General features: G+C 32.5%; 1 protein-coding gene across 1 annotated transcript in view; it reads right to left on the minus strand.

The window, feature by feature from the left end:
• Positions 1 to 4,109: 4,109 nt before the first annotated feature.
• The window catches only part of MEOX2 (mesenchyme homeobox 2), a 63,364-nt gene continuing 44,942 nt past the window's right edge, over positions 4,110 to 22,531 (minus strand). The window contains exons 2-3 of the mRNA XM_008529878.2: positions 19,711 to 19,883; positions 4,110 to 5,516 (exon numbers count right to left, since the gene is read on the minus strand). Of these exons, the coding sequence (XP_008528100.1) occupies positions 5,292 to 5,516; positions 19,711 to 19,883 (398 nt within the window). The 3' untranslated portion in view covers positions 4,110 to 5,291. The remainder of the gene's footprint in view (positions 5,517 to 19,710; positions 19,884 to 22,531) is intronic.

A 22,531-nucleotide genomic window follows, 5' to 3' on the forward strand; every position in this document is an offset into this window, starting at 1 on the left:
TTGTCAAATTGAATATTCTAACAAGACACAATTCCTTATAAGCATTCTGATTTTTATCCTCATAAATTATATAACATTTAGTAAATATTTTATGTCAGATACAGATGATAGATTTTGTCCATCATCATTATTTGATGTCAGCTAGAGTTGCATCTCTCCACCAAGCAGAAATTTGCCAAATTGTCTGGTGGGTCAGAGGCAAACTCAAAAAGAATATCTGGTGAATTATTCTAAAAGAAATTAAGCTAATGTGACTTTTATAAAATTTGTAATGTCATGAGCCAATTTTTCTATTGAATAATCCAAGAAGTATTTTTATATCCTATCTCAGATAACATGCTCTATATCCACTTTTTCAATTTTTTTTAACATAAAAACATTCACTATAAACGTGAGGTCATGAAAAATTAATGTATTCCAATGTTGGCAAATCCAGAGAAAATTGAGCTCTGCCCTAAATAAAGTGAAATCCAAGCACATAATTTACCTGGGATTAGAAGTTTGGCTTCAAATATATAGTGTGGATCTAATATTTCACCAAATTGGGCAAGTAATGAAATATTTTCAAAATTAATATTTGAACTAAACACAAAAAATGGAAAAATATTTAATGTTTTCATTAATTCTATTAATATCACACATATGCAAAAACGCATGTACGTTTAAATTACTTTAGGATAATGTAATTGTTCCTAAACCTTGAGATATCTTTTTCATTTAAAGCAAATACATGTTTACATTGGTGCATTTAGTTCATAAAGGCAGAAATATAAAGGACAGCCTGAACTTGATATTACTATATACTCAAATAGCTGTATCACCCCCTACATGAAGTGGATGTGACAATAATTTATACTTGCAAATTCATTCTCGTTTGAAAATTGTTTCGGAAAACCATTTTTAACAAAAGTAAACAATATTTTAATAGGGGTTTACTGAGTTGGCTGAATACATTGTGATGAAACAGCATTTTTCTTGATTTTTACTTGACCATGGTTTGAAACTGGACTTGAAGGAAAGTTAGCTACTAAGGTGAAAAATAAGATATAAAAGAAAAAATATGTTTACTCTCTTAAATGTGCTCTCAATATGTTTAATCATTTTAAATGTCAAATGAGAGTATTGTAAAAATGTATGATAATAGAGAATTACCTAGATGAAGAAGAGCCATATTTAAATCCTGAAGTACATATTTTAGTGGTTTTCAGAGTTTGGTGTAGCAATCTTTGGGGTTGGGAACACTTTTGTTCCTTTGTCATCTACTTTTAGCATTATTTACAGAACTGAAAGCAGAAATGTTGAGGTACCTAAGAGAAGGACTGTTCTTCAGTATGCTGGGTCAGGCTTAGGTAGGAAATATGAAAACATAACCCAAAAAAAGCTTTTATAACAGTATTTGTAGATCAAGCCTGTAGATTTCTAATGTTCATTAGATTTGGAATGTTTAGAATATCAAGCTAAATGCTAACTTCTCAGTATCTCTGAATTTATTTTTATTTATAGCTTGCTTTTTACTGAAAGAATGCAACAAAAGGAGAAAATACAGTTGTTCAAATGGCTCAAAGAACTACACCAATTAAATATATAATATTGTATTTGATAGTTTAAACATTGCATTGTAATCTAGATACCATTTACCTCAAATATTAGCTGAATTATTTTAATATTTGTATTAGAAAATAGGTCATAGCATAAGTGACATTCTTAAAAATCACCAGCCTAAATATATTTAAAAATTAAGATGAAAACATTTTACAGTAAACCTTTCTAGTCACTAATTTAGGATAATCTATTGTCTTGTTACTGATTTTATTTCATCTCTATAGCTTCCTCTAAACTTCTCTAGGAAGAAAATAAGCATTTGCCATTATAAATATGCCAGTAATATTTTTTAAATGTTCTTGCATTAAAAACATAAAATATTTATTTTTATAGTTTACTTTGTATTTCTGCCTTCTAATCTCATACTATTACCTTAAGGAAAACTTTATTTAATTTCACAAGGTATTCCCACATTTATTTTATGTAATGTCTTTCAAGAGTGTACTAAAACTGTGGTTGGGATTATGTTAAGTGCATTTAGTTCATTTAAAAAAAACAGAAATGGCAAACTTAGGTCTTAGTTCTCTGAAAGGGAAAATATAGACTGACAACTCTAGGTAAATATGGGAAGTCAGAGGTAATTGGGGTCATCTTAATTATGTTTAAAATATGTGGATCAGCTTTTGGAAAAACTTTGTAGTGTTCATCCCTCTGAATCCTGCTGGAAAAATCACTCTAACCATGATTCCATACTATTTTCAGAGAAAGGTACTTTTATGCTATTATAAATTTCCACAGAGCTACAAGGTCTGAGACAGAATTACACGAAAAGGGCATTCTGTGAAAAGATACCATGGCAAGCCAGGATCCCAGTGGAGAATAAAAACAAGTAAGAGTTTTCTTTAGATTTTGTCATTTCTGGAGAAAATTAAACCCAATAGTGTGGAAGACTATCTTAAGTTTTCTTACAGGATTTTAATTCTGGAAGGATATTGAGGTATTATCTAGGAAAGCTATACACCACTTTTAAGATAGGAGAATACTAAAATACTCTAAAAAGACAGCAGTTTCTCCTAATTAAAATTAATCTAGCCTGCTTGTTTACTCATCAATGTGTCATCATTGTGCTAATGTGTTCCAGTATCTTATATGGTGGATCACTTCAATCCATTGTGAATAAAATGATGCCCCCTTTTTGTTAGTCAGTGGCCTGTCCTGTCTGGTGATTCTTCATGTTCTCTGGAGTCCAATTTCATTACATCATTTTTAGAATAGCTCATAATTCTCTAATAAAGGCATGGTCCACTATTAAATACCTCACATTTCCTAAATGTCATATCTATTCAGAATCACTTTTTCCTACTTCATTTATCATACTAAATTGAAATTCTTATATCTTTCTACTTGGCCACAACCTTAGCTCTCTCTTTGGCTACTCCTAAGTGGTCTTTCCTCTTATTTCTGGAAATTATTTTCCTGCCAAAATGAATTATCCTCCAGTTGGTCCCTATTGAACTCAATTCGATTTGTATCTTCCCACTTCTCCAATTTGTCAAGATGTTTTGAATTTAAATCCTACAATAAGGGAGTCAGTCCACCCAAGTAGATGTCATCAGTACAAATATATTTTATAGTCATTCAAGTGATTGATAAAAGAGTGTTTGTTTTATGCCTGAAGATGTCAGTCTGAATGGTCTTCCCCAAAGTTAATATAGAAATATTGTTAACTGCTGTGATAAAATTTATTACACAAAGGGAAAAATGTAATATAAGCAATCTAATTATTTCTTCTATTTCTTGAATAGTGTCTATATATCATGCTAGACTACATAAATTATAATCAGTTGAACCTATTTTTTGTCAATCTCACCATTCTAAAGCCAATGAAAACAATTAATGAGGTTTTTGGAAATTTTTACTGATTGGTTCTCTCTATTTGTATTTCTAATTAATTAGAGGGTTAGGAACAGATGCTAGTTATTTCCAAACATTTCTGGTTAAAATATGGAACAAGTGAAAAACAGTGTTATGAAGTTATAAGTGCAACTTACACGTCCAATGCATGTGCAATTATGCATGGTAAAAAATAGAGTAAATTAATATAGTCCTTGACTTCTTATGTTGGTAATGTCCATCAAGACTGAGAATTCTGATTAGCTTCTTTATTTTCACACCAAAAACTCTGGATATTTTGACTTAGAAACAATTATTGAATTAATTCATATCTATTACACATAAGTTTAAAAGTGTATGACTGTTTTATCTCATTGTAGTGAATAATATTACTTTTTCTCCTACTTTTATCTTTGACTTCATAAAATACACAAAGAAATCCATTTGGCATATTCTTCAAATCAGAAAAATGGCTTAATATATACCTATCTCATTACTCTTTGATTACCCAAGGATTGATTTTTTTCATAATAAAAATTTTCAGAAATTAAAAAAAAGAAGATGATTCATTAATTATCATCTAGATTTATACAAGTGCAGATGAATTTGGGACTTTCGTAACTGTTTATATTAAATCCTGTAAAATTTAGGAAATCACAATAGGGAGACCAAAATTATTTACAAAGGAACATTTATTAAACACTTTTTTTTTTTTACAAAATACAAAGATTGTTGTTCTGCATGAATACATCATATATAAAAAATAATGTGTTTTCATTGAATTTAATTTGAAGACATTTAGAATTTTATCTTCTACCAACTTCAGGAATCAATTTGGCTTTGCAACTTGTTTAACACCATTGCCCATTCGGGGAAATCTTTCTCTTGTTAATTAAATCATATTCATAACAGCTAACATTTTATAGAAAAAAATCAGACAATGTCTGTCATACAAAGCTCTTTCTGCAAGGTAACTGATTTGCCTATGATCCTAAATTTCTTTCAAGCTATAAGATAGGAAGAATTGAGGAGCTAGTTAAGTTTTATAATAATGTATTAGCAGCAGTTGATAGAAAATGCAACATAAGATTTGTTTTGTCTGTGGTACAAGAATATGTCCTATCAGACTCTAATGTATTTTTCTCTACTTGAACACAAATAAGCATGTGCTGATTGTTTCTGGGATGACAAAACGTATAAAAAGACAAGAAGCTGGTTCTGGTTGTCATCGTGAGTGCCTATTTTCATCAGCTAATATGAATGCATTGCTAAACTTAGTGAAGACAGGAAAATGACTTAAGGATAATATATACAGAGTTAAAATACATTTTTTTTATCCACTTATGAGTGATTTCAGGCACTGTGGCTGTTCAGGATAAAATGTTTCATGGTTTATTCTCGATAGCAATTTAATTGTCAGTGCAAGCAAAAGCAAATACCTGCCCACTGTTATACACATGACCTCGTACATCTGGAATGTTCAAAACAAGTTCATCTTCTGCATCTTCATTTTGGAGGCATCTTGAATAAGAATGTCTCACAGTTTGCTCTTGATAGCAATCTAATTTTCAGTGCAAGCAAAAGCAAACACATACCTGCTCACTGGCATAGACATGACCAACACAGCTGGAATATTCAAAGCAAGTTCACCTTCTCCATCTTCACTGTGGAATTATCTTTAATAAGTGGCACTTAGTGTAAACCCTCTATAAATCATGAAAAACAGACTCCAGAGGCCTGAAATTAATAATATTAAAAATCACTGTCATAGTCATCCCTCTGTGTAAACGATGTTTGAGTAAGGCTTGCCATCACCACATTTCTTTCCTGAGAATGGAGCTGATCCTCTCTGAATATCATAAGTGCGCATGCTCTGAGCTGTGGTCACTGTCATGGCTGTCTTCATTTGCTAGAGAGTCCCCTGTTGGCTGGAGTGTGGCTGCACCGATTCCCGAAAGCTCGGAAGGGAGAAGTGTTCCTTTTTTCACATTCACCAGTTCCTTTTCTCGAGCTGCTGCTCCTTGCTGCCCCCCTTTGACTCTCTTCCACTTCATTCGCCTGTTCTGGAACCAAACTTTCACCTTTAACAAAGAAAAGGAACAAACAAACAAACAAACAAAAGAAAGAAAATTAAATGGACATTTTCCCCCCTTTTTTTGTCAATGAAAAAATAGCTTATCAAAGGCTTATGCAAGGACACTACGAAGGAGTGAATAAGAAAATAATCAACATTAAATTTAATCAGGTCCCATAGTCATGATAATAATTTTTAAACTTTCAGAAGGTGCGTCCAAAGTATTATATTTCTTATTGTACGACATACAATACAAAAATATAGACGTGAAAGAACTCTATCATTTCGGGTTTCTCAAAGGTGTTTGGCTTCATAAAGCGTTTCTACAAATTAGAGCTAACATTTTAGTAATTGTCTTGGTCGAACATTTTCTCCCCCCAAGTTCTTTGACTTGAAATCTAACTGTCAGTTCTTGAACCAATTTAAAGCACACTCAGGGAGCTGCTCAGGAAGCTGTATCTGAAAGATGATTCTGTGCCACTGAAGTCCACAACTGCATTCACCAAGCTTTATTCAACCATCACACCTCAGAGTGAGTCCGTCTTCTTTGGAACGTTTTATTTTTTTTCTTCCTTTAGTACTTTTATTTTACTTTGCAAAGACACAATTCCAATAATTTCCTAAAAATATGGTCAAGATCAAAAATTTCACTAACAGTTGTTAAATGCTAATACTGAAATTATACATTATATAATTCACATCAGCTCTGTAGAGATGTTTTCCTTCTAAAATCTTAACTGAATTTGCCAAATACATTTAAAGCATATATATGATAAAAAAAATTTACATAAACACACACTAAATGACCATCCATTATCAGAACCAGAACAATATTGGCATCATTTCATCTTCTTGTTTAGGAGGAACTTTCTTTTCCTTTCACATTGCATTTCTATTTCTCATCATTGTATGTTCTTGTTAAGCTAAGTGTTCCTTTTACATTGCAATTCTCTGTTTACCCTCCTCAAAGTTACCAGAAGCCTGAATTTTATGTTTATCATCCCCAAGCCTCTATGTAAAACAAACAAACAAACAGAAACAACAACTTTTTTCGTAACATGTGATCCCAAAAAGTACTGTTTAATTTTGCTTGTCAAAATTTGACTTATTAAAAGGGAATGCTCTTATTTACAGGCTTCTTGCCATATTGACTTGAGGGACTACAATCATTCATTTTTTATGATTGTATACTGTTCTGTTGTGTGAATATACCACAGTTTATCCATTCTCCTGTCCATGGACACTTGAATCACTTTCTTATTTTTTCTTTTATAAATGATGGTGTTATAAACACTCTTTTATTTGTGCTCTGATAAACATCTGATAGAACTTCTCTGTGTATATATCTAAAAGTCACATGAATGGGTCACATAGGTACATGAATGTTCAACTTAACATGATAATACAGAAAAATTATTTTCCAAAGCTGCATCAATTTAACCCCTCACAGTCCAGTAAGAGTTCTTATCAATCCACATCTTTATCAACATTTGGAGTTATCAGTCAATTTTTTTTTAATACAATGACCAGAAATGTTATCTCACCATGTTTTTATTTTGCATTTCCTGATTACTGATGAAGTAAAGCATCTTTAAAATGTTTACAGCCCATTTTTATTTCTTCTTTTGTGAAATGCCTCTACAAATTTGGTTCACATTAAATTCTTTTTAATTAAATTTTATTTTTTATAGACTTTTAAAATATGTTCTGAATGCTAATTTAATGCTTCGTGGTTATATGGCAGCTACTATATTCTCTCAATTTATAGTGTGTCTATTTTCTTTCCCTAGAGTGTCTTTTGATGATCAGAAACTATAAAATCTAATATATTTAATTTTTCAATTGTTTCTGTTATGACTATCACTTTCATGTCTTCATTAAGAACCTTCTTTCTTCTGAGGCCATTAAGATATTCTTCTACGTCTTCTAAAAGTTTTAAGATTTGCATTTCAAGTTGAAGTGTGTAATCCATGAAGTTTTGATTTTAGCATATAGTGCAAAGAAAAGATCTAAACTTACTTACTTACTTGATTTCATATAGACAACAAGTTGTCCTCAGATAATTTATTAAATAGTCCGCCCTTTTTCCAGTGATCACTATTTCAACTCTATCACACATCAAGTTTCCATATATACCTAGCTTTATTGATGCACTCAATTTTTCTATCCTTGTAAAAAAACCCAGTCTTAATTATTAAAATTTTGTAAATCTTTATATCTGGTAGAGATAGTTCCATTGTATTCTACTCCAGGACTATTTTGAATATTCTCCATCTAATTTTAGAAAAAAGCTCAACTTCCGTAAATGCACAGTGCTAAAGAGAAAGCCAAGAGAAATGTATTAAATTTCCAAAGATGTAATTATTTTAGTGGTCTTCAGATCACAATACTCCATCAAAATTAGTACAGTTTCTTCAGACGTCTGCACCGAAAAAATATTTAAACTAAGACAGTTCTCAATTCTGGATTTTCATTCATTGGTCACTTAGGCCATAATTGAAATCTTGTATCATACATTGACCATACATATATTATTTCATTTCACAATTGAAAAACTAAGAAAAGGTATGTGCCGTTTGTGACAACATGGATGGACCTTGAGGCCATTATGCTGAGCGAAATAAGTCAGACAGAGAAAGACAAATACTGTATGATTTCACCCATATGTGGATCCTAAACAAAGGAACACATAGGTAAGGAGAACAGATTAGTGGTTACCAGTGGGGAAGGTGAACGGGGTAAAGGGGCACATGTGTATGGTGATGAACAAAACTAGACTGTTGGTGGTGAACACGATGCAGTCTATAAAGAAACTGAAATATAGTGATGTGCACGTGCAATTTACATAATGCTGTAAGCCAGTATGACCCCAATAAAATAACTTTAAAAAGTTAAGAAAATTTGGAAAAAGACATTAAAAACCTGCTGATGAGGCTCACTTATTATTATTACTTAATAACCAAATGATCAGTATTTACCTTTTATTACATACCTCCTTAGGAATAGGGAGCCATACTGTAGGTGGTATTTATGCATTATTTCTAATCCTCATAAAATTTTCTAGATCTTTTTAACATTATTCCTATTTCATAGATGAGGAAGTTGAGACTCAAATTTAAGTGACTTGCCCAAGATACACAGACGGGAAAATGTGGTGCCAGGATTTAAACCCAGGGATTGGTTTGGCTCCAGATTGTACTTCTTATTTTTTGTCCCTGTTATATTTCAAACTCCTACTTTTTAAGGATTCAGGATAAAAAAGTAAAGCATATAAAGTATGTGAACTCCATCCATATGATTACTATCATTTAGGTCATTCTCCTAATCGATATAATTAGGTTTGTAAATATGACGCTATTTTCCTATACTATAATTTAGATAATTATGCTACTCAGTTTAATTACCTCTGCAAGTTTGACATTGCATGTTGCATTAGATCTTTTCCACATGAGTTGGGTTCTACTCCTGGCTTCACTTCTGAGTTTCTGTGTGAATTTGAGAAAATTATACTTCTCTTTGCCTCAATTTTCATATTTGTAATATTGGAATAATGAGCCTTTCAAGATTCTCCATAGGGACATTTTCTCCATGGACAATTCCAGATGGAAGAAACACATCATCATCATTGTCACCAAGAGCTGAAACATCAAGTCAAAATAACCTTGGCAGAAAATGGGAGGAATAGATTTCCTAAAATCTACATTTATTTCCTTTTCTAGGAGAAGAGGTAGAGCAGTTCTATAATACCAGTGTAAAATCTGATATGTGCAATTCTAAATGAGAAAAATGTAAAAATATGGTATTGATTTTAGAAATAGTATGGGCTATTTTATGTTGTTTTCTATGTTACCGTGTGAAATTTTGCCATTTCAATTTTTTTTAAACAGACTGATAAAAGACTTCATAGTTTTCAATAGTAGCTGTATATACATACATAAAGATATATACCTATATGCATATATATTTATAATGATAGCATTTGATGAGTTCACAGTAATTCTAATACCTGTATATACTATGTTTTTAAAGGTTAGATTATGCATCACAGTATGAAAAATAAATCTAAAAACGTAATCCCAGATTATAAGTCAATATTGCCATTAGAATAATAACACCACAGTTTTATAAACAAAGAAACTTTAGGGGCTGGCCTCATGGCAGAGTGGTTAAGTTCTTGCCCTCTGCTTCGGTGGCCCAGGGTTTCACCAGTTTGGATCCTGTGTGCTGACATTGCACCGCTCATCAGGTCATGCTGAGGCGGCGTCCCACATAGCAGAGCCAGAGGGACCTACAACTACAGTATGCAACTATGTACTGAGGGGCTTTGAGGAGAAGAAGAAAAAAAGAAAAGAGAGAAGATTGGCAACAGATGTTAGCTCAGGTGCCAATCTTTAGAAAAAAAAAAGAAACTTTATAATCTAGCTTCACTAGTTGGATTGAAAAAAATAGCTTTTGTTTTGTTTTTAAGATAGCTAAAGCACAGTCATTCAAATGGCTGACACTACTTTTTTAAAAATGAATATGTCAATTATTTTGCTTAAAATTTACAAGGGAGTTTCCTATAATAATTTGTATTTATAAACTAAGTAGAGTAAACTTAATCTCACCTTTCCTTGTGAAATTTCCTTAGAATCTCTATTTATTTATTCATTAATATACTTAATATTACTGAAGGTCTAGTGACAGGTACTGTGTTAGGTCAAAGATGGGAGAGGTTAGTGTGAAGAATGTACAAATAAGTAAGACATAGCCTCTGCCTTCAAGGCATTCACAATCAAGAAAAGAGAGATATATAAATAACAGTTTACTGGCTGTATATGAAACCTTTGGCATATACCAAGATGGATAAGGATTAGCTTCATATTTTACAGAATATCCTTAAACTGTTTTCTGTTCTAGTTAGTTCATTGCTAATCCCCAATTAAGAGATTCCCGTCAAAGGTCCGTGAGATGGCAGAGAACTCTACCCCTATGCTTAATGTTTTACTATACTATGTTGCCATACAATTATTATAACAAATAATTTTTTCCTCTGGAAATCTCATGCTCTTGCTATTCTTGGCATCCTGTGTGCCTTCTAAATCTTTTGTCCTAGTAACCTAGGATAGTACCCTAGATTCTAGGAAATTGGATCATCAAATATTTTGCATACAATGAAAGCAAATCTGCCCATCCTGGAGCATGATATATAGATTTTGTGAACTTTACTTTGTTTGGGCTTAAATTCAATTTTATTTTCTGCAGTTTGTCTGGGAAGTGCTGGATAGATGAGGGGTTTTTAAATATATATTTCCTTTTCTCAACCTTGGATCTAAGGCAGGATTCTACATAAAGTATGTGTTGTTACATATTACAATTAACAACTTAGATAAAAATAAATCCTTTATCCCGAGAATTTGAGTAATGAAAAAATGGTATTATTCATGAAATTAAGGCAATATGAACCAAACCTTATAGGCTTCTAATATCTACACATGCAGATAATATTTTTCAACAAAATCTTCATAATAGAAAATAACAAAAGTATATAGTAGCCTGCTGGATTAGTAGTGAATATTTAAAGTGCTCAGTTACAGATCTTCCTTTTAGAACATCTGCTTATAAAGAAATCTCACTTTTAATCCCTTAGTTGACAAAGTATTCAGCATTTGCTTCACCTAGATGATCAAACTACTCTTTAAATAAATAGGAAAAGCTTTTATCCACATTTATTCACTCTTCTTACTGAAGAAAGCAGTCAAGAGAATTTTGCTGTGATTTGTTTGAATAAGTTTGTAATTCAGAATCTAGAAATCACATTTTTGTCTTTAATAAAAATATTGTAAATTAGAATCATTGTTACCAATTGCTAAACATTCATTTTATCTCTTTAATTTCTTTAGTCACTCGTGTTACAGCCTTCTATGTACAAGTCCATAATATTTGTCCATTAAGGTTCACATGAAATATGTATCTGTACTGTCACACAATTTCCTAAGATGGCCGGAGGTAAACAGGTTGACAGAAAGTTGAATCTACATAATGTCATAACTCATATTTGCATAATACATAAATGTCCATCTTTTAAAGAAAACAATCTAACACCAAACATCTGGATGAAAACTGAATATTTCAGTGACAAATCTAGATGTCTCTAAATATCTGGAATTTTTAGATTTAATATTCCAGCTGTTTCTATTTACATCTTGGCACTTGAAATACTGTAGACACTGTCTAACAAATATTTATTCACATCTTTAATATGAAAACATGCAAAGAGTAATCTTATAAATACAATTTTCATATTTAATCACACCTCCTTTGATTAAATTTAGTCATGGCAACTGATCTAGTAAACTCAGTGTAAACAGGCCCTAAAAAACTTACACAAGTAATTCAGTGGCAAAGTCAATAGTTAAATCAAAGAATTAGAACCAAGAATGCTCTATAAGGTAAGGATAAAAAATGGAGAAAAGAAAGCTTCTTTACTCTTCTTGCCTAAATAAATAGATTTATATGTGATTAAGAGAAGGAATCCCTCACCTATTTCCAAGAAGCTCATGGGAGCTACCAGTTGACTCTACTGTTTCTATAGCTATGCAACATAGGGTTGGGAGATGGGTGTCTGTGTGTGCGTGGGTTGGGGGATAAAGGGAGTTAGGACCTATTTCATGACTAAAGACTGAATTCCTGTTTAGAGGACTGCCTCTCACCTTTATCTTCTATTTTAGCACATTTCTCTGCCTCAGTAATTTTCAGTTTTGAATCTTCATTTTTTCTATTTAGAATGCTTGAGAATCAGGCTCACTAATGTAGTCATAAAACATTTATTATTTCACATGTTTTTGAACAAACTGAAGAAACATCAGCTATTGGCGGCCATGGGCAAAAACATGTTGAACAAGAAATAACTCTTTTTTGAGGCAATGAATGGAATTCTCCATAATAAGTTGCAATGTTATGGACACTATTATAAGTCAATTGTATGTATCACATTCTGCTTTCCAAAAATGTGCTCAAAGTAACCATTCACAGGATGAGCTAAATTCTCAGAGGATTAATTCTTTTTAACTTGGCCTTTTAGAAATGTCACAGTCATAGCAAATGCTAACAATGATACCTCTTTCTATCATACCTGATGAATTCAACTCAAATGGACTATTTCATTAATATTAATTTACAGTGAAAATTGACCACACAACATTAAAAATAGATATACACCTTTCAGTTATTTTAAGTGAAATAATGTTTACCTAAGTGTATCATGAATAAATGACTTCAGCAAATCTGAGTGGAAATATCAAAACTGAATTAGTCATTTTTCTACTTTATTGTTTTATAAAATTCCTGATTAGCAATTCCTGAATACATGAAATTTGTGTATTCAGAACCACTATTGCTACTTATCTTGTTTAAACTATTAAATCAAATGGAATGGTGGCCTTTGTTTTCAACATCTTGCCTAATCTCTGGGATGATGTTTAACAATAATTAGCAACATATCATGATCAGTATACACCATTTTGACAGCCTCTTCTAGCAGTGTCTAATTAAGTGAAACCTATCAAATATAAATATTTGGTTGAAACATAGGAGCTCACTATTTTTATATGTACAGTAGAATATTGGCAACTTTCTATGATCCAACTTAATTAAATTAATATTCTGATTATTTCTAGACAACTTTCAGTTTAATATCACAGTATAAGTGAGCCTTGACTACACTGGTCATTTCATTTATTAGATTTAGTGACTATCTCCTTAGATCCAAGATTATTGTAAGAATTTACAATGCTAATTACTATTGTCATATAAATATACACTGACCACAAAAAAGTAGTCAATAATTTCAATAACTGGGAAAAGTTCAAATTTTTTTTAAGAAACTAGAAGTGATTTTAGAAATTAGAAGCGATGAGGACATTTTAAGTTAAAAATCTATTCTAAGCTGAATGCATCTCTAAAGTTTTCATGAGAAGTCATGGAAATAAGGAGAACAACTGGTGGAAAGCCTTTTATAGCCAAATCCTCTAGAAATTGTTCTCTTAGGCCTGGGTTTATTATTTTAAAGCTGTCATGGAACATACATATATACTGCTCCATATACATATGTAGATAATAGAACATCTCTTTAAAATGGAAGATGCAAACATGAAACCTGTACTGGCTCCTCAAAATTTCCAGAAGCTCCTTAGTTTTAGAAACTTTTTTTAATTACACACAAAAAAAATCACATGTATGCCAGGATAATGTGTAAAAGGAGTAATCTTTCATAGCAGAAAATTCTTTCTTTAACATTACACTTTAAACAATGATCCTGTGATTCGATGCATGGTATATTTCAGAATGTTATGGTTGACTAAATATAAAGTAATATATTTATTTCATTACCGAGAAAATTAGGAAATAAAACGTGGCAAATTCTGAGACTAATGGGAAGAATTATCTTTACCTGTTCATTATATCAGTTTGATGAATGCTTAGAGCAAGAATCTGTAGAGCAAATTTCAATAAAGTTTCTAAAATAAAGGCTCATTTTACATGTGCATATTTTTACATATATACATACATATACACAGACATATATATGTAGTAATATGTATACTAGGTAGAGAAATATTTGTATATCTCTATCTCTTTCTATTTGTCTATCTATTCATCTATCTGACAGCATTTTTAAAAAATAAATTCTTTATATATTCTCTAGGCCATTTCAATAAGGGTAGGGCCTTTTTTTCCTGAAGTTGTTTTTTCTATATCATTTCATACTTGGATATTTACATTTGTAAATAACTAGAGATCAACTGCTTATTTCCCAGTCTTCTACTTTATACAGGTAATATTTCTGAAAATTGATTTAGGAAACGGTTGAATCATTGACCTGCTCTTTATAGATCTTGCCTTATTATTGATCTTAAACTATTTTTCTCATATCATAACTTGTTTTGTGGAACTTAAGGCAGTTCTGAATCTGGCTTTTAGATCTCACCACACATTGTTGATATGCATTTCTTTTTAAAAAACAGCATTACCCAGAAAATACCTCTTTTTGTTTCAAACTAAGATTCAGCCCTATATTCCGCCATCAACTCTTCCACCTTCTGCTACACCCATTTTTCCAGCTGGAGTCAAATCATGTTTAATCCTTCAAAATAGCAGGCACATCATGATTTAAGCAAAAAAAAACCCATCTTACTGTTACTCTAGGTGACTGCTAAATACTACTCTAAAGAAATGAGGAAATATTCAAAATCACTGGCTACGTAGGTAGTCTTGGATTACCTTGAATACACAGTGTCTGGTCATGGAGACATAATTTACTGGCTAAATAACTAAAAGTATTCATTTAAATTTGTAGAAATAAATCTTCAAAGTGGAGGGGCCGTGTAAAATGTTGAGCAAAAGACAAAACCACTGTTTATTTGGCACATAAAAAATTCTCCCTCTTAGTCATCCAAAAAATGGATGCCTATTTTGAAAATAGTTGGCATTGAGCCATTTAATGATTTATGAGTAACAAACAAAACATAATCCCTCTCATTTCCACTAAAGCAATATGATCCAACTAGGTGGGATTTTCCATTTATCTTGGCAGAGGTATCATGAATTCGGTCTGTTTATTCCGGCAGTCTCAGCTTACAAATCTGCAACATTGCACTTCTGATTATCTCTGTGAAATGATTTTGTGAAATGGAAGGATCTACCATTCTTTTTATATCTGGCAGCCTTAACTCTATAAAAATGTCCATTTTGTCACTCCTTTTATAGTTTCATGCAGCTGCCTTCTCTCTTCTTCCCACTGTGAGATATTAAAAATTTGGCAAGAGCCTTCTCCAAGAGTATCTGGATGGAAGAAAAAACCAGAATAAGCTTGTCAAACTTAAAAATGCTTTGGGATAGGAGGGTCTTTAGACTGACTGGCTCTTCAAAATAGTCCAAGTAGCCCTGCCGACTGCAGATTATTAGCTGTTGATTGAGAAGGGTATGGGAGAACATGTTGTAAACTGGAAGCTGTAAATTAGAGGCTGGAAGATTACTGAAGTGGTAACTGTTCTCCAAAGTCTGACTTCTTTGTGAGACTTCAGAATTATTCTTCAGGTAGGGAATTGAAAATTTGAGTCCTGAGTGATATTTAAGAATTGAAAATATCTTACTTTTTTTTAAAAGGAAACCTAATCATTACTGCAAATCTTTATAACCACATATATGTGGCCCATGATAAAATGTGTGGCAGATATATTGATTGGTGATATAAGCAAGGTAGAAGTATCTACAAATAACACATCAGTTATACATATGCATATTTTATAGACAATAATATAAAATTTCTCGATAAAAGTATATCTAAAGACTACTTCTGATTATAAAGTAAGTTTTCATTTAGGAGTCAGTTATTTCTATAAAACAATTCTACTATAGGTTAAAATTACTTAATATTTCTTGCTTTTTCCTTTTACATTATATACATGTGAGTTCTGTCTCTGTATTTGAGTCTTGAAAGGCTATTAAAAAGTCAAGAAAAAATATTCTAGGAGATTCAAAATTCTATTAAAGTTAAGGAAAACATTGTACAATATGAAGTCAGATATAATATTCTTTGGTGAATACAATTAGGTTACTTTACTAAATCTCACATTATTTTAAAGTTCAGAAAAGGTAAGTCTTCCAGAATAGAAATGAAAAAAGTGCATATCTGTAATTATAACATTTTACATGCGGCAATACTATAAAAGAATGTTATTTAATAATTTATATGGTCAAGATATAGATTACATAGATAAATATGTATGGCATTAATGCAAAATCAAAGTAATGAATAGCTATATTCCCAATTAAAAGAAGATGAATGAAAAGGGTTCAGTTTATAACTCTATGTTTACAACTTTAAAAGCCCAACCTTGAGTAAATAAACTGAAACTATCTCACTGGGACAAGAGCCCTGGCATCTTGGGGGAACATGTTTTCAGATCTTTAACAGTAGCCAATTGATGACTGACAGCATACAACATCTTTCTGGTAAATTTAGCATTGCAAAATTCAACCCAGAAAACGTGAATAAAGCCTTCAGATTCTTAATTTAAGATACTGGATGTGCAAAGAAGTCTAAGAATAAGATGAACATTTGGCATAACCAGGAACATTGTCCCATATAATCCTGTCATTCCTCTCTTGTGACATTCAACACTCATCACAATCGTTAATACTTATTCAACTTTTGCCTCTTTCATGAGTTCTAGCAGAGACTTGTCTAGCTTATCTTAACAATATTTTATTTCTAGCATCTAGCCTAACAAATATTTGTGTTACAAAAGAATTAATTCACCATGCCCTGCATAGCAAAGATTTTTCCCCCTGGGTAATAGTTATGTTTTATAGTTTATGCTAAAAATTCTTTCACATCTATTATGATATATAAACCTGAGTAGAAGAAAGAGAAGTTAGTTTTACTTTCCATTTTGTGCCTTGGTGAGATTGTTACTTGTCTAAGAATACACAATTCCAAATGGCAAATCTAAAATTTTTGTCCAGATATTTCTCATATCAATTCATTTTTTTCCAACTAACACATAGTGGCCCTCTAAAGACTTAGTTTTGATTGAGGATTTAGATTCCATATGCATGCATCTCTTTTTCATATAAACTAGCAAAATTGCAAATAGAGATTTATAGGATTAAAAAAAAAAGTCTTCTGCACAATACCAAACTTTTAATTCTTTGTAAACCTAATTATCTCTCAAGTTTTTTTCATTATTTTTTCCCCTATAAGTCTATAGTTAGCTTGTTTCAGTAATGGCCTCCAACAAAATTTGCCTTCCTTCCATGTATCCACTCCCTTAGGTGGGTCCCTCCTACATTGACACTGATCTTGATCATATGACTTGCTTTAAACAATGGGACATTAATAAATATGATGTAAGCAGAGGCTTTGAAAGCCCTTCTATGTTTGAGTTTTTCCTCTAAATACTTCTGGGAATGCTTCTACCACCAGTTGAAGAATCCCAGAAAGCCTTTTAGAGGAGGAAACCACACACAACAGAGACAAGCTGTCCCAGCTGAGGCTGCCAAGAGCAAACAGTTCTTAGTCACCCACCAGCTGACTACAGCTCTATGAGAGATCCAGGAAAGGCCAGCAGTAGAGCTGTCCAGTTGAGCCCTATCAAAATCTCTGACCCACAAAATTGTGAGCAAATTCAAAGTTGCTTATTGTTTGATGTCATTAAGATTTTTGAGTGGTTTGTTATACAGCAAAAGCTAACTGATACAAAATTGAAAAGGGATATTTTTTAAAAACAAAGATTAAAATTGTGTGTGTGTATATATATATACAATACTTTCATAGAATTCTTTCCAAAGAATGGCAAGTCAGGAAAAAAGAAATATCCAAAATACCTTCAAAATTCCCAAACCAAACTTACAGAATTGCTTCTAAAAAGAAATTATTTGTAGCCAAAAGTAAAACTTCTGCTCTATGATCAGATAATGACAGATAATCACAGGCCATCCCCAGAATAGCAAGCACAGAATCTTGACGTTTCTATTGACTAAGAGCACAGTACTGCATCCCATTATTTCTGGAGATTGGAAGCAAACTCTAGTTTCTTATCTCCTTGATGTGTCATATAAAACACGGTTGCATTTCCTAGAATTCACTATATCTACATAAGGACAGTAATGTGTAATTCCTCTCCTCCTGTCTTTTTTTTTCCCTGCTCCCAGTTAAAAAAAATAAAAATAAAACAGATGTCTGATGACATAGGTATTGGATCCTGCTTTCCAGCATGCCAAATGTTGTACACTTATGGAGGAAACTTTGTGCGTGAAGTTCAAGGGAAGGAAAATGTGCTCCATAACTTAGGTACTAGTCATAATATTTAATAAAATATAAACTGCCAATAATAATGCCACATAAAAGTGTTCCTACATATATTTCCACTACCCAGAAATATCCTACCAAAAGCTGAAATGTAGAAATTAACAGAAGGAAATCAGATGATTTAAGAAATTGAGTAAAATAACTTGCTCTCCTAAGATAGTATTCATTTGTCCACACCCCGTTGCTAGTTCTTTGGTTCCAGTGGGATCCCTGGAGGAGATGCATACAGTGAAAGAGGAAATGAGACTCTAGCCCTAAGAGTGCCAATCATAACTGCACTGTCCATAAAGATGTTTGCATTTGCCTTTCAGGAATGTTTTCCTAAAGATTAGCAACTATTAACCATCAGTAGGCTAGATTCTTCCAGGGCAAATCAGAATCCATACAAAGAGAGCACTGGGAACTCTATTGGAGCAAATTACCTGCCATTCAGATAAAATCAAAGGACCTAAAAAGTAATTAATTTAAAAATATTATTTAGATCTTGTTAGCTGGGGTCCACAGATCACTAATGATTTCAAAGTGTTCTCTAAATGAGTAGGTACTAGAATTTTGAATTTCTGAGACCAATACAATTTCAAAAATATTTGGGGTAATGGAGTAGAAATATTTACCAATGATCTATGTGCTCTTGCTCCCATCATTTACCAGCCCCTTTGACCTTAAGTGGCACCATTGACTATTTCCGGACATTAGAGTGTAAATGGAAGCCACACGGGTCATTTCCAGGTGAAAACATTTAAAGGTCAATGCATGAACCTCCAACTCTTTCTTACCTCCTGTGGTTACCAAGGACACCACATGTCAAGATGGCAGAAAGCCATACTGGGTCTATGAGTGATTATTTGGAATGTTGGATTTGTAAAGTTAATATGGAGAGTGAGCAAATAATAAACTTTTTTTGCTATGTCATTGAGGTTTGGGGGTTAATGTGTTACTGCAACATAACAAACCCTATCCTAAGCAATAGAGGAAACTAACCTGGGATTACCAACTTTTTATTATGCCAAATAAGGACATTTTAAAATATAAGCAAATAAAATTCCTCACCATATGTCACTATTATCTAAAAGAAATAATATTTTAAAACCAAAGACAATATAGGAAGGCCACAATCACAGAATAAAGGATGATTCCTGAAACTGAATAAATATAATTTTCTTTAAAACATCGCTATCTTATCTTTAATTTTGTCATTTTGCTAAGCAAAAACTTCATCATGGAATAGAACACCTGTCTTCCAAATGGTATTTAACAAGCACAGATCTAGATATTTCAAATATGGCGAGAAAAGATTGTTGACCCAAAGCAAATAAAAATATTGTACCATGACAATGTCCAACTTTACCTGTCTTTCAGTGAGATCCAAGTTCACTGCTATCTCATATCGCCTCAGTCTGGTCAGATAATTATGATGGGCAAATTCTGCTTCAAGTTCTCTGATTTGCTCTTTGGTAAAAGCTGTCCTTTCCTTCCTGGGTTTGCTATTTACTTCTGACTTGTAATTTCCTTCCTGGGAGTCTGAAAAAAAAGGTAAGAGAGAATTAGATTTAGTTCATTCATTCAAACAGTGTTCAATCATATCATTCATAAGAGAAGCATTTTTAGAGTACTTTTTCAGGTACTGTGTTAGACATAGGAAAATAGAGACAAAAGACAGTAAGACTGATCTCACCCCAACAGAGTGAGATACGTTTCTTACTTTTTCAATCTGCTCCCCAGTGACTTACAGCTAATTAGGGAAGTTTCTAGTTTTCTTCTTTCAAAATATTAACAAAAAATTAAACTGCTGTTAATATGCTATAATAAGAAGAAACCAAAGCCTCTCTAGAAAACAATTTTAAATACAAAATTTGGTCTAATAAATTGTTTAACATATATACTTGAGGTCTAAGTATAATTAAACAGAGTGATCCTAAAACATAGTGGTGACTCAGTATATGAATATTGGAGCAACTCAAAAGTTTAGCAACTGGACCATAAAATTCAGTTCAAACTCAGAGTAAGCGTACGTAAGAGTGTGTGTGGATTTATCGGCCTTTTAATTTCTATTTAAGTTCAGTCTGCTTGAGGTCAATAGCAATGATCTTCTTTTATTTCGTGTAATATTTAGTCCAATGTGGAATCTATAAATGAAATCATGTTCATATAACTCAAAATAGGAACAGAATTTTCAAATGTTTTTTTCATTATATGAAACATAAGATGCACAAAACCTAACCTTAGCTATCCAAACACCAAATCTCATAATGCCATGTAGAAATAATAATTTAAAGCTTATCATTCCATCTTTCTTCCTAAGGGTTCAAGCCATAATTAACATATAGTATTTCATTTATCCTCATAATATCCGTGAGATGTAGGTTAGAAGATATTCTTAATATACTGAAGAAGAGAATGTGTGTCTATAACGTAAAAAAAAATCCCACATAAATCAAGTAACAGGTTATCTTACCAGCTCAAGTAATTCTTGACAAATTTATCCTCAGTGAAATATCAACATAATCAAGATAAAGTGACGTGTTTGTGCTCTCTTGAAAATTATTTGTTTCCTAGTTATTTTTCTGCATGTACACACAAATAGTGATGTCTTTATCCCATGGGAGGATAAGGAACTCTTCTATGAGCCCAAATGAGAGAAGTGATATAGGAAAAATAATGGTTAATCAAAGGTTACAAAGAGTGACATTTTAATTTTTTAACTGACAAATGTAATATGGTACGGCTCTTTAAGGATTTTTAGGGAACATTTGTTTCTTTATCCAATGATGTTTAAATATACTGTGTACAAAAAAAATGATTTTTGTGTTTTTTGGTGTTCTTTCCCTTTTTGTCTGGCTGAGGGAAGTCTAACTGAAGTCAAGAGGGCCCTGCATAATGGAAATCTACTAGACAAGGTGCTCTAACGTAAACAATTTTGTTTTGACCCTTACCAGAATCTAAGCTGGCCAGATGTAAAGTTTTCTAGGTCTAGTAGCAGCAGCAGCAATAGGTTTGCATCAAAATTTTGGCACACTGGCCATTACTTTTCCTCTGAGGAATCACAGAGTATGTTTCACTGACTGGTGCCCTGGCAATGTTAGAAATTCTTCAGAATTCACTGACCACGTTTCTGGGCTTGTCACTTGCCCCTGTGTTGACCGGCTCCCCATGCTGGCAGGGTAGACAGGGCTTTATCCAGTGCAAAAGGTGGTTTGCTATATGTCACAAACAGGCTTTCTGTACTTGATAGTAAGCCACTGGGACCAGATGAGTTAGGTAATAGATGATGTGTGAGCTCTCAGGTAGGCGGTGTTAACACAATGCTGACTTCCCTGGCTCTAAGTGGAACCTGCAGTCCATCATCCACTTTTTTTAGTTACAGATTTGCCAACCTCCATGTCTTTGGAGCATTTAGGTATTCTAGTATTGTGTGAGCAAAACTTGCCGATGATTGATTTTGTTTTTTAGTTTAACTTTTCCATTGGCTGTTTTGGCAGACTGCAAACTCAGACACAGCCCAGAATATTCAGATAAGTCCCTCTCACAAGGATCTATGTTCTCACGTGAATCAAAAGTATTTTGGCCAATTTGGAGCCATGCTCAGTCTAAAATCTGTGGCTGATTATTCTTTATGTGAGGACAATGCTCTTTTCCCTTCAGTAAAGCAACTCTGGAAACTGAGAGCAAAGCCAGAGCATTTTTTCTCATGAGCAATTCAATTTGAATGATTCATGGTTAACACATTCACTTATATAAGCATGAATGAACAAAATCACATTGAGGAAAGCCTATTAAGTTGTTTTTATTTTTGAAACTGATTTCCTTTAACTTTTGTGGTATTCAAAGGTATCTCAAAAGTACCACAAACACACACACAAACAAACACATAAAATTTGGGCCAATGCTTCAAAGAATGATCATATGCAGTGGTTGATATACATGCCCATTGTAACTAGAAATATACAACAGGAGGTTTACATATCCAGTGACTGAATTTAAACAAAAGTCTGGCTATAATTCAACATTTAAATCCAAAAGCAACTTATTGAATGTCTGAATTCCAAAGGAAAATAGCTCACAAAGTGAAATCCAGTGACTAAAATGATGTGAACTGTGCACACTTACATTTACAATAATTACCAATGGAATAGTTATATTGTAATTAACATGACAAAGAGTACGTGTGT

The sequence above is a fragment of the Equus przewalskii genome, chromosome 4 (genome assembly GCF_037783145.1).
Source record: "Equus przewalskii isolate Varuska chromosome 4, EquPr2, whole genome shotgun sequence".
Taxonomy (NCBI): Eukaryota; Metazoa; Chordata; class Mammalia; order Perissodactyla; family Equidae; genus Equus; species Equus przewalskii.